General features: G+C 40.9%; 1 protein-coding gene across 15 annotated transcripts in view; it reads right to left on the bottom strand.

Moving 5' to 3' along the window:
* The window catches only part of Tln2 (talin 2), a 409,346-nt gene that overhangs the window by 99,490 nt on the left and 295,597 nt on the right, over window positions 1-14,259 (bottom strand). For all 15 annotated transcript variants that reach the window (XM_074066109.1, XM_074066110.1, XM_074066111.1 and 12 more), the window contains one exon: window positions 11,240-11,342. In XM_074066109.1, coding sequence (XP_073922210.1) covers window positions 11,240-11,342 — 103 coding nt within the window. The remainder of the gene's footprint in view (window positions 1-11,239; window positions 11,343-14,259) is intronic.

Here is a 14,259-nt window from a genome sequence, read left to right as displayed (position 1 = left end):
CTAGCTGATTGTTACAAAAAGTGAATTGCTGCGCTTCACAAAGAGGCAGCATTCTCTTGGTCTCGTGTCAACCCAAGAGAAATGTTACAGCAAATGTAATTTGGAATACTATTTGCCTCTGGCTTCCCATGCTCCCATTGCCTCACAAGTCCCTTGACCTAAAACATCAAGTATATTGAGCAAGTGAACAGATGAATTTACCTGGGTGTGTCTACACAGAGGTTTGTGGGAAGTTATTTTAATTCACTTTTCTTCTTTATCAGGGCATAATTTACACACACAAAATAAAGCTGCTATGTGAGCAGCCCAGTGAAAGGATTTGTGTATCACCTATGCCCTTCCCTGCCAATGCCCCTCACACCAGAAGTAATCACTATGCTAATGTCTGTCACTTTAGACTAGCTTTACATGCTAATAAACTCCACATTGACAGAACCACATCATAGGCATTCTTTTGCATGTGACCACGATGCTGTGAGATTGACCTATGCTATAATGTGTAGCAGTTTATTCTTTTTTCTTGCTGTGTAATATGTCATTTCATAAACATACCACTATTTGTCTATCTGTTTTTCTGCTGATAGACACTTGGGTTGTTTCTTGTTTGGGGCTATTATGAATAACACCTCTCAGACAGCTCTTGTGCACACATTCAGGTGGGCATATGGAATCATTCCTCTTAGACACAAAGCTGACTGCTGGGTGGCAGTGTTTATTTAGCTTTAGAAGATATACAGAGCAATTTTACCACTGTACATTTCAGCAGCGATGTATAATATGGTACAGCTGCTATAGCCTAGCCAATAGGATAGCATTGAATTATGAATTTTAGTGGGTGTATAGTTGGATTCCAATGAAATTTTAACTTTCTTATCTTTAATGTGTAACGATATTAAATAGGTTTTTTTTTTTTTTTGCAGCACTAGGGTTTGAGCTCAGGGTCTTATGCTTGCTACACAGATGCTCTACCACTTGGGCCATACTCCCAGCCCTTCTTCCTTTTGTTAATTTTTTTGAATAGGGTCTCACATGTATGCCCAGACCAGCCTGGACTGTGATCCTCCTAGTTACACTTCCTTGCATAGTGGGTATGACAGGTGCACACCACCATGCATGGATTTTATTAGTTGAGATGGTGTACTCAAAGATTTTTTTTGCCTGGATTGGCCTTGAACCTTGATCCATTCAATCTTTACCTCTTGAGTAACTAGGATTACACATGTGAGCCATCTTGCCTGGACCCGAACAGCTTTTGAATACCTTTAATGGCTAGTTGCACGTATTCCTGTTAAGAGTCCGTTTATCTTTAAAAGTCTTCTCCATAAATGATGGGATTGGTGCTGAACTATGAATATAAACCAGTCCTTAAAAACTGTAGCATTGCCTCATGCAGAATGAATATGAGTCTAAACACATGGCACCCAGTCCTTGGCACACAAAGAAGAAACAGAAGGTTGGGGAGGCCAGGAACAGAGGAACCTGAGACACCTGTATCAGCGGACCCAAGAGCTCGTCTTACTGAACCGTTTCACACACACAGTGCCGAACTGACAGTGTCCTGTCCACAACACATGTCACAGGCAGCACCAGAGCTGGAAGTTCCCAGCTTCCAGGTCTTTGTTCTTTGGGACAGAGAACAGAGGGCTTCTAGATAGAACATAGAAGATGTGCATGGAAGCCTCGCATATCAATGCCTCTCTCAGCTTGGAGACGGCTGTCCTGTGGGATCAGCTGAGTGGCACAGATGCAGCAGGTGGTCTTCAGCTACTGAGGATGAGGTCCCACACCCACAATGCTAGACAGCTCTGTAGACACAGATTCACAGATCTGTAAATATTCTGTACATCACACAGCTGGGATAGAACGCTGCAATCTAATCAAGGCAGATTACAAAGCTGCTGATCTACCATTTATCACGTAGTTTGTGGACAGAAAGAATTTTAATTTGATTTTTTTAATGACAGAAGAGAAGCTCAGAGAGAGGACACAAAGGTGAAGACAGCGACGGCAAGAGAGAAACACGCTGAGTAGAATGGTCATTCCATTTTATGTCTGAGCTTTTGGCTTAGGGTTGAACAATACCATTGCTCAGAAGAATGCCAGATGTGCTTAAGCCCTCATTTCTCTCTGCCTCTGCTGCTGCTCGGCTGTGTGGTGAAGACTGCTGCCTTTCGCCAGAGGCTTGGTTTTCTACAGGTTCTAGGAGACCCTGAGATTCTGACTATTGAAGAGTCTACGCTGTGATTTCTAGACTTCGTCTCTTGTCTTCCTGTTTATTATTTGGACAATTGAATCCATTTCTGATTAAGTTCTATAAAAATTTGGGTCAGGTACAGTGGCTCAAGCTTGTCATCCAAGCTATTTGGGAAGTGGAGATCAAGAGGATTGTGGTTCAAAGCCAGCCTGGGCACAAAGTTCATGAGACTCCATCTGAACAAATGACTGGGTACAGTGGTGCACACCTGGCATCCAAGCTATGTGGGGAAGCAGAAATAGGAGGACCATAGTCCAGACTGACCCAGGTACAAAGTGAGACCCTATCTAAAAAATAACCAGCCCAAACAGGACTGGCAGAATGGCTCAAGTGGTAAGAGCGCCTACCCACCAAGAACAAGACCCTGAGTTCAACCTCCAGTACTACCAAAGAGGGGAGAAAAAAGAATTTGGAAGAATCAAACACTTAAGATAAGCAATTAGGAAAGTGTGTTTGTGCAAAAACCATCAAATGGAAAACTTTTGTGGACTTAAGACGATTTTTAAAAGGCAGAAATGGGAAAAGCTAAACTCTAAAAGCCTAAGCTTGTCATTTTGGGTATTTCTATAGAGGACTCACTGTGAAAGCAAATCCAGGATCCTCTTTGAAGGGACCTGTTTTTCCAGAATGATAAGACCACAAGGAGTCAGTGAGCCCAAGGAGCATCCACGCTTGTATATGGCTGCATTCAGTCACACATTCAATAATATCACTACAGGGTCACTGCAGGTATGGCCAAGTCAACACCACCCTCCACATGAAACTGTACTTGTAATCAAGAGTACGTCACAATGCCAGACCCGCCAGTGGGAAATCTTACAACAGACATCTGTTTCAATAACCACAATCCTTTAGAAACACAGATTGCTTTCACAGTATTCTTGCCATCTGGATCCTTAATTATATTCAGTAGCAAAGTGTTAAGACATAGCAAGAGGTATTAAATACAGCAGCATTCTTCATAATGGTTATTATTCTTCAACAGAATTCATGTGTATTGTGTTTCAAAAGAATACTGGACCACACTGCAAGCTCACAAGGTAAAAACCAGCTATGACAGAAATCTTTAGTCTATTCTGAAGTGCTTGCAAAAGGTTCTATTTAACTGTATTCAGACATGTAGAAATACATTTTGAATATTTCACTGGCCAAAGAAAAATACGGTTGCATTCAAATGCAGCCCATAGCAGCTAACAGTATCTTCTGAATATCCCACACACCTCAGGTGGGGCCAAGGGAACTGAGACACAGGGGGAACTTGGCCACACTCTCTCTCACCTTGCTTCCCACCCATCCTTTGACCTTTCTCAAACTGCACAAAGGAGAGCAGTGACCTCCTGATTCCTAAAGCTAGTGGATGCTTCTAGGCCCTCTAACATGACTCTCTGTGGCTCTAGAGACTTCCTTCTCCTGGTTTCACCGCTTCGTTCATGGCCATGCTCGCATTTCCTTCAAAGATTTCTATTGCTCAGCTTTCTCCTTAATGAATTGAATTTTGTTCTTACTCTACTACTCCCTGCAGGCAAACTTACATAATTTCATGTTTTCAATCATCATCATTTCACTGATAATTTTCAAATTTTTATCTTCAGTCCAACCTTCTCTCCTGAGTTCAGAGCTAAAGATCTAGCTGCCCTATGACACCTATGACACTTGGTAGGCATTTCAAGCCAATGCCATCTGAAATTGAAAACAGCATCCTTAGACTTCAATCCCCACACCTGGTCCTGTGTCCCTATCCCAGTGACTTATACAATTCTTCATTCAGCCAGCTGGCCAAAACCAGTTGTCCATGTCACCTTCCTCACCTCCAGTTCTTCCAGTTTCTAACCTGTCACCAAGAATCATCAGGGTTCTGATGCTTTACTGCAGTCTCCACTGTTGTTACAGGTTGGATCTCAAACCTGCCTCAAAGGTTCAGCTTGGTCCACAGGGTGGCTCTGTCGGGACTACTGGGAGGTGGTGGAAACTTTAAGAGGTGGGGCCTAGTGGGAATCTTTAGGACACTGGGGGCAGGCTTATGAATGGGATTATGGGGTCCCTCTGGCACACTCCTCACTCTTTTTTGCTTCCTGGCCATGCAGTGAGAGGTTTTGCTCTATCATGTGCTCCTGCTATCATATGTTGCCTCATGACAGGCCCAAATAGTCATGGACTGGAACCTCTAAATCTGTGAGTCAAAACAACCCTTTTCTCTATATAATTATCTCAGGTATTTTGTTTTAGTGGTAGTTTGATTACAATTACCTCTTATCTGGATGAACGTAACAACCTGCTTGCTGCTCCCCCTGCCTCCAATTGCTTCTCTCAAATCTAGTCTCCATATGGGAGGAAGGGCCACCCCCATCAAAGGTCATTGGAATGGCACCTGCAGCTAAAATCCCGCCAGTATTTTCACATGTTCTTCAGACTCCAAATTTGACCCTAGCCTACCTTTTCAAACATATCTTCTTCCTTCTCACCCCCTCCTTGCCTTTTACTTGAGCCCTCTCAGTTCTTTGTCCAGCCTTCCTCTTTCTCACTGTTGAGACATCATACTGGCAGCACCCACTTCCACACCACCTTTCAATGCCTGCCAAAGCTAAACAGAGTGACTTCTAGGCTGTCTTTCAGATATTACCAAGGCAGCCCGCCGTCCTGCATGTGTCACATGGTGCAATTGTAGGGCAGGCTTCCTTCCACTCAGTGGGCATGCCACCACTTATGCAAAAATCCATCAAGACGTGGGAAATGTGTACAGGTTTTTGAAACTTAAATCTCTCATATCACTTAAGTTTTGTAAAAGTTTATACAAGCTTTTCTTACTCCTAGATTGGTAAAAAAAAATGTCCTAAACATAAACAATCTTCAAAACCCTGGTCAGGTATCAGTTCTGCTCTGAAATCTTTCCTACCCTCAGATTAGGACAACATTGTACATTTTTATTGTTGCAGCTATTATATTATTCTGTAACTTCTTTTGTGTTCCTAGTGTGCTCTTTTTATTCTAAAAGTAGTAAGTGGGTACAGAATTAAAGAATGAAAGAGGGCTAGCTCATGGTTTTAGCTGGTAGAATAACTCTGCAAATCAACCCTCCCTCAGAGAAACAATCAGAAAACAGACATGAAGCATCTGTATGAAGTCACAAAGGAAAGCACAGACAGGGGTCCAACATGCAGGGCTGCTTCCTTCCCGTCTAAGCATTTCCTAACTTGTAACTGTTGCCAGGAAGTGGAGAATAAGCAAAGCTTCCAGAAATCTTATAGAGCTAGGAAGATATAAGGAGCAGTTCTAAGCCCCAGAAATACAATAGTCTTGGAGATGTGTCTCTATCTTGAGCAACTTCCAGAAGCAAAGACTATTCCTATGTAGGGAAGAACACACAATTTAGGGCTTCAAATTATCTCTACAGTTTAAAATTTCTGAAAGAAAAACATAGTACCAGAAACACCAAAGCCAAAAAATCAAGAGTTGGGGGGAGGGGATCTGAGTAATGGACTTACTGGACCTGGACTTTGAATAATGGTGACAGATATGTTGAAGAAGTTAGATGACAAGATGCATAACTGCTGCGAGGAAATTGATGGATTTTCTAAAACTGAGAATATGGTACTTAAGATCTTACTAGGAAAGGAAAAAAGCAGAAAAGATATAACTAAAGAGAGGAGAAGAGAGCAGGAAGAGAATAAGCAGGAAGTGAAAAATGATGAAAATGTACAGAGCACAGGAGCAGTAAAGCGATGTGGGACCCAGGCATCCATGAGAAGGACGAGAGAGGGAAGACTGGGACAGAGCAGTATTTGAAGAAACAAAGGTTGAGAGTTTTTGCAAACTGACCTAAGACAATGAATTCCGTTTTCAAGGAGTACTACAACCTAAAGAAGGACAAATATGCAAGAAAATTCTAGGCACACTGCTTAAAAACCAGAGTGAGAAAAATAAAAAAAGCAAGCAGAAGGGAAAAATAAAACCAAATTACCTTTACAGTTGACTTCACAACAGAAACAAAAGGAAGCCAGTACCTTCAAAGTGCTGAAGAAAATAACTATACCCTAAAATTCATAAGTGAACTTATCTGTCAAAAATAAAGGCTATGCCCTTTAATTCTGGCATTAGGGCCATATCCTATAATTATGGGGGCTCTTTTCCTTCAAAATGTGTTTCTACCCTCTTTTTGTTGCATCAGATGTATTTGAAAATTGTTTTGTGCCTATACTTTATGACTTTTCCATCATCAGTTTTATTGTTAAATGAAAGAAAGACTGTTAACAAGGGGAAGGGAGACCAAGCAATTAGCTGTTTCAGAATACTATGGACTTGTGAATCCTTCCTATATTGTGACTTCTTGTTTTAGTCTGCCATCTTCAGAATGCATTTTCAAAGCTCCCCATTTGTTGTACAGTGATACAGCAGCAGGTGCAGGAGTAAATTATCAATAGCTCTGTGCATTTCTGTTATGCAAGTTACTATAACCTTTCCAAAGTATCAAAGATAATTCAAGCTTAGGCATGATATTTTGGGTGAGTTCACACCCCAGTCTTTCTCCCTCCAGAGCTGCCTTGTGGGGGCAGTGCCATGGTTGGGGAGCATACATGCATGTTTCCGTACTTGCAGAATGGAGTGCCTTTGCCAGGCCAGAGGTTTGCATTGTGCTTCTGCTGACCAAAGTTATGTATACCTGTAAGAAGTGGCTTTTCAGGCTATGGTATGGAAAACGCCCTTTTGGGCTCATCGGAAAAAAGTTCTGTATTTGAGGGAGGATGAGGGATAGAAAATTTCAGAAATACCTGGATGAGTGTGCTGCTGCCTTTTGTGATCTTAAATCATATTCTCAATCTAATTGTAGCACACTTGGAAATTGCAACTTGCTTTCCTCCACAAGTAGTAATAGATTAGTTTATGGGCTTTAGTTTTAAGGACAATAGTGTGAGTAACTTTCAGATAAAAAGGTAACTTGGCATTTTAATATTATGATTAAAATACTTTTAATTCTGATTTTGAAAAGAAAGTTAAGTGTTGACTGTAGTCCAGGATGTTTCTACCAGTATATCATTTATTCTCAGAGAGAGGTGTTGGAAGAGAGTATTGATTGCAACCTAGAGCTTGGGCATTTGAGGAATATGCACAGAGAAAGGGTAGGGTGTCCATTTTTTAAGGGGAAGAAGGGACCACCTTAATACCCAGGGAATTTGAAAGTTACCTAAGTGCTTAGTTTTCAAAGAACTGGTTTATTTTGTACTCAAAAAGTATTGGGAATGTATCTTGCTTTCCAAAGTCGACTTTGACTCTTATGACCTATAGAGAATAAAAAGATCACCTGAAGGTGTGTAAGTCAAAAAAAAAAAATAAAGGCTACACAAAAATCTCCAACTTTTAGATAAAATTGGAGAGAATTTATTACTAGTAGCCTTACTCTAAAGGAAATAATGAAGCAAATTGCTCTAGTAGAAGAGAAAAATGATCCCAGGTTGAAGTGATAAAGCACAGAGATGCAGAAGGATGGAAAGGGTAAAAAGGGGCAAATCCATGTGATCAAGGACTGCGTGAAACAAGGCTAGACTGTGTTGAGACCAAAGTGTTAAAAATTAAACCACACAACAACATATGAGTTGAGAGAAAGGTAGGTTAAGTGTACCAAGATTCTTGTACCGTCAAGAAGAGGTGAACAGAATAACATGTTCAAGAAATCATGAGAATAGAAAGTGGCCATACAGCTAACAAGTTAAACAAGGGAAGGAAACAGAATTTAACAAGTGAACATGATTGAAAGAAGGTAAGAAAAGAGAAAAGGGACCCAACACAGGTAGGAAAATAGTGAAATGACAGATTTGAGCTCCTACAAATCAGTAATTACATTTTATATAAATAGACAAAATGCTCCAATTAAAAGAAAAAGATTGCTAAACATCAAATAATGTGTCCTCTCCCAAAGAACATCTATAAGCTCATGAGCTACACATTAAATGTGTGCACAGAGACAAACCGAAGGGAAAAGGGTGGGAAAAGATGTGCCATGGACACATTAACCAAAACAAAGGCTTCTATGAAGAAAAGTATAAAACTGCACTGATCTATCTATCCATCCGTCCATCCATCCATTCATCCATCCATCCATCTATCTGCATATCTATCTACCTGGTGTTAGAGATTGACAGACTGATTCCAGAATTTATGTGGAAATGCAAACAGCCAAGAACAGTCAACTCTTAAATTGGGAAGTCCAGCAAAGTTGGAGGACTTGCATTACATGACTTAGGATACAACAGCTGTAAATAGGAAATTGTGGTATGGAGACCAGGCATTTCCTTAAATGAATAGAAAATAATAGCAACACTACTAGACAACCCACACATCTTTGGTCACTTACTTTATAGTAATGGGGACTAAAGACCATTGGGGACAAGACTTTCCAAAAGGTGCTACAGGGTTAAGAGAGATCAGTGTAAAAAACCAATATGCCTACTGCACCCATAAAAAACTCACTTCCTGGTGGACTGCAGTTCTAAACATGAAAAATAAAACAGAAGATCTATAGAATACTACAGAGGAGAATACCATCATGATCCTGGATAGATAAAAGGTTTAAATAGAAAATAAAAAGTACTGATCATAAAGGAAAAGGATTGCAAGTTGGACTATATTAAAATAAAAAATAATGTGGTTATCAAAAACACACTTAAGGGAGTAAGAAGTCAAGCCACAAGATACAAGAAATACATCTAAGTGACACAGCATTCCTATAATAAGGAAACGATAAGCCAGGTTTTAAAAAATGGGCAGAACATGAAGAAGAACAAAATGTTATCATTTGCTGGTAAATGGATGGAATTGGAGAACATCATTCTGAGTGAGGTTAGCCTGGCTCAAAAGACCAAAAATCGTATGTTCTCCCTCATATGTGGACATTAGATCAAGGGCAAACACAACAAGGGGATTGGACTATGAGCACATGATAAAAGCGAGAGCACACAAGGGAGGGGTGAGGATAGGTAAGACACCTAAAAAACTAGCTAGCATTTGTTGCCCTTAATGCAGAGAAACTAAAGCAGATACCTTAAAGCAACTGAGGCCAATAGGAAAAGGGGACCAGGAACTAGAGAAAAGGTTAGATTAAAAAGAATTAACCTAGAAGGTAACACCCACGCACAGGAAATCAATGTGAGTCAATGCCCTGTATAGCTATCCTTATCTCAACCAGCAAAACCCCTTGTTCCTTCCTATTATTGCTTATACTCTCTCTACAACAAAATTAGAGATAAGGGCAAAATAGTTTCTGCTGGGTATTGAGGGGGGGAGTGGGAGGGGGTGGAGTGGGTGGTAAGGGAGGGGGTGGGGGCAGGGGGGAGAAATAAACCAAGCCTTGTATGCACATATGAATAATAAAAGAAAAATGAAAAAAAAAATAAATAAATAAAAAATGGGCAGAAGACACATAAATCCTTCATAAAATGGTCAGCACACATATGGAAAGATCTTCCTTCAATCACACTGTTCATCAGAGAAATGCAAATTAAAATTATAAGGTGATAGACATCCATGACAATGGGGAAGACTGGCAAAAAGTGGTGACCAGGATGCAGAACACTTGGAATATTCACCCACAGCTGAATGGAGTGGACTGAATACATGCAGAGCCTCTGACCCCGCAACACTGCTTCCAGGTCTAACCTTGAACACGCTCAGTTTTATTCATTCAACATGCCATTAGAACTGTTCAGAGCAGTGTTTTGGGGGAACAGTCCAAGTATCCAGTAACAGTGTAAAGAGTAACAGGAATATTCATACAATGCAATCCCATAGAAAGAATGGAAACTATATATACAGATGAGTCTCAAGAACATAACACTGAGCAAAGGAAGCTAGACATGGGGGCACATATTGTATGAATCCATTTATTCATACATCGGAAAGGAAAAAAGTCTATGCTGTTAGATGTCATAGCCTTTACCTCTGGGGAAGGAGAGAGGTGATGCAGTGATTGGCAAGAGTGATTCCTGCAATTAGGATGCTAAAAATATCCCATTTCTTGACCTTTGTGGTAGCTTCTGGGGTGCACTCAGGTTGAGATCACTCACACTACAGAGGTATCCACCTAGGACTTGCGCTGTCTTACTTGCCTTACCTGTGTATATTACACTTCGACAATAGTGACAGTGACAAATATTTCACAAAAGTCAAACACATCTACTACACAACAAAAGCAATAATCCATAACTCACTCCTCCCCACCCAATCCCTACACCCAAAGCCACTCAGTTCTTTATAGTTTTTTTCTCCCAGTATTTCATTTTTTTGGGGGAAACTGAACTCAGGGCCTCAAGCTTGGTAGGTAACTGCCATACCACTCTGCCTAGCAGAGTAGCTGGGATTACAGGAATGTGCCACCACATAGTATTTCATATTTTTAAATGTAAGTTTTCTTTATTTAAAAGATTTACATTCATGTAGACAGCTTACGATGATAATATTTCCTTTTTGTGTAACTTTCCACTTTTCTTAGTGATTCCCAATCTGTTCTTTACACAGATTCCTGCTTAAGGACACTACTGTCTTCCGGGGACACATGGTACCTCCAGCACACAGTTCTCCCACCTCCACCCCAGTTTTATAGGACATCCTGAGTGCTTGGTTCACACAGCACTATCACTACCACTCGTCTGACTTCCCTTATTGAAAATTTCATAGACATCTTTGTTGTCACCTCTTATTCTTTTTGACCTTATTATCCTCACTTCAGTGGGATTTCTGGAGTCAGAGAAAGTTCTAGAAGTCTGTAATTACTATTGGTTTGTAGTCTAATAGAGTGACCCCAAAGAGTTTGGGAATCATTTTAGCAGTCCTTGTATGCTTAGTAACAAGCCTGTGAAAAGTGCTTGAAAAATACGCTGTGAACTGCTAAGAAGAAGATCAGGTTTATTGCTAGATCAGTGAACACTCTGTCCAGACCCCTCCACACTGCGTGATCTGTATCTGGCCTCACGGCATTGCCAGAGGCAGGAGTCTCACCTGTGTAGTGCTCGTTGCCTTGAGCAGCACAGGTGAGGAGCTGCGCCATGGAGGAACCCACTGCTTTGGAGGTACTTCCCAGGTCTTGAGCACATTTTTCCAGCTGTAAGAGTATCCAAGGAGAAGAGAACTTAAAACAACCACTGAGGTCTTAGCATAATTCAGAATAACACAGATGAAACCTTGAGCCCTAGCTCTTCCAACCTCATACTGCCATGGTGCTAAGCAGCAGGAGGATACAGAGGAATGAGTCCTGCTTAGGAACAAACAAGTCTGGGATGCAGACTGCCCACTAATACCAGCCATACTTAGAGAGATTTGGTGAGTTACTGAGCCTCTCCAGCCTCAGTTTCCTAAGACTGTAAAACCTAGCTGAGAAGGTTTTCAGAGAATGACTGCAGGTTCTCAACAAATGGTAGCTATTAGTATTATGTCTTTAGAAGCCCATTTAGAGAGTCTGCAAGAAATCCTTAGTGGATATTAGCTATGTCTTGGCAGGATGTGGGCAGACATCCAGCTGCACCCCCTTCCTGACATGTGGGACCATTAGCTTTGTTCAAATTGATCATTACACTTTGAGAAGTTCATACTGAAAGGAAATGCAAGAGAAATAGAGGTTTGGAGAGGTAAATGAGGTTATGAAATGGGCAAAGTGCTTGCTTCCCAAGTACAGCATGGCAGATTGCTTTGTAAACCAAAGAAAAAATTTAGAGAACAAAAGCAGTAAGGCCTAGGGTACGGATAATTATTTGAAGAGTAGGTGAGGCCATTTTGGAAGAGAATTTCTAGGTGCACTGTGAGAGGGCAGAAAGGCATAAGAGAACATGTCCAGTTTTAACCCGCAACACTTTCCCCAAGAGAGGCTGTATCTTCAAATGAAAATAGAACTTGGCCTATTATAGCCAACAATATAAAATGGGGCACACAGTTTTTACGGCAACACTTAAAAAAAAAACCCAAAAAACAAACTACAAGGTATTTCTTGCATTCTACTTTTATGTAAAGGTGGAATTCATGTTATTCAGGCCATCTTGGGCTCCTTCAAGTACAAGAGTTGACACCTGGGCCACTTTACAAAGCTTCTGGCCCGAATTAATCCCACCTCTGCCATTAGCTGGGTGCCTTTACCTAAGTGACTTAGCTTCTCTAAGTCTGTATCTTCATCTTTACAACTGCAGTAACTTGATGAAACAAGTATTTTTTGAGTGCTTCCTGCATGCCAGGCATTGTTCTGTGATACATTCTACATTTCTGGAGTTCCTTCACATTCTAAACATCTTTAGTTCATTCAAAGAGCACCCACAGTTAACAGCACAAGATCTTAAGGCTGGTGGTGTGGCTTAAGTGACAGAGTACTTACCTGCAAGCATGAAGCCCTGAGTTCAAACTGCAGGTCCTCCAGAAAAAAGAAGCAGCTCTTAGGGTGGGGGTGTGGCTCAGTAGTAGAGTGTTTGCTCAAGACCTTGGGCTCCACCCCCAGCACCGCAGGTGGGGAGGAGAAACTTTCAGAATAGGTTTTGGAGTCCTGTGGATCTGGTTTCAAATTTTGGTTTTTCCACTAATTAGCAAATATCATTGGACAGAGTGGTGGCACCTCTGTGCCTTGGTTTTCTCAGCTGGAAATGGGTTTAATAAAACTTACTCACTAGGGTTACTATCAGGATAGATTAAACAGTGTGTAGAGTGCTTAACAGGTGCTTGATAAATGGTAGCATTTTATTGGTAATGTTCAGAAAAAAGTGGTTAAGTAAGTACATATAAAAAAGGGTTAGCAAAATTTTTGCTAAGAAAACTGATGTAATCATCAGGAGGTATGATAATAGTTGGTGTCACTGTCTCACTTGAAACTGTATTATAGTGATTTGCTGTATCCTTCTCAGGGCCTATCATTAAGTAAATGTTTTGGGTTTGGTTTTTTTTTTTTCTATTTTAACTTGGAATTTTAAAAAATTAATTCCTTAATCTAAATAAGAATGCTTAGCATCTAGTCCACAAATAATGCAGACTATAATTTATTCTATCTTGTAACTCAAAGTCACAAGGATAATATCCATGTGATAATTATAAAGTCTACACTACATTTTTGAGTTCTCAATCCAAACATACTACTGGCAACATTCATGGAATGGTCAGATTCCTCATAATGACAGTAAGTTTGATTAAGACCTGGGCACTGCCCTATTCACACATCAACAGAATTATAAGAAGTCAAAAGGGAGTTATTATTTTTTTTAATCTTTTAAAGTAGCAAAGGGAAAATAAAGGGATTGGCTGCCTGATGAGTACCCCATTAGAGTGCACGGCTCATCAGGATCAAGGCTGGCATCTGTGTTTTCTAAAACACAACGGTTAGGTTAATCATGGTAGCTCACACCTACAATCCCAGCGACTCAGGAGGAAGGGCTCTCAGGAGGACCAAGGTTTGAAGTCAGCTCAAGCAAAAGTTAGCAAGACCCTATTCATTATCAACCAAAAAGCCGGGTGTGATGGTATAAGCCTGTCATCCTAGCTACCTACACAGGAGGCTGTAGGTAGGAAGATCTCAGTCTGAGGCTGACCTTGGGCAAAAACACAAGACCATACTTGGAAAAAGGGCCTGAAAGCAAAAAAGGGCAGGGGTATGGTTTAAGTGGTAGAGCACCTGCTTAGCATGCTCAAGGCTCTGGGTTGAAAATCCTAGTACTTCTAAAACCCAAACCAACAAAATTCTAAACAACACCCTTCTTCCCCCCCAAAAACCCTGTGACTGTTGACCATCTTTTCTGTGCTTACCATTATAACCTCCTTGCCACCCATTTCGTAGATAAAATAGCTGAGACACGGAGGAGATGCTGGCTATGGCTAGTTGGGTCTAGAAGCCAGCCTTTAGCTACAGACCTAGACCCAGCAGCTTCCTGGGGTATCCTTTCTAAAAAAGGCCACAGGATTAGAACACTGACCTGAAACACTAGCATCTGTCTCCTTTATCAAAAGCAGGGGCAAATATTAAAAAATGCCTGTTTCACTAGAGGCCCCTCAGG

This window comes from Castor canadensis, chromosome 2, assembly GCF_047511655.1.
Source record: "Castor canadensis chromosome 2, mCasCan1.hap1v2, whole genome shotgun sequence".
Classification (NCBI taxonomy): domain Eukaryota; kingdom Metazoa; phylum Chordata; class Mammalia; order Rodentia; family Castoridae; genus Castor; species Castor canadensis.
The sequence above is the reverse complement of the archived record's forward strand: the minus strand, read 5'-3'. Positions and strand labels throughout refer to the sequence as shown.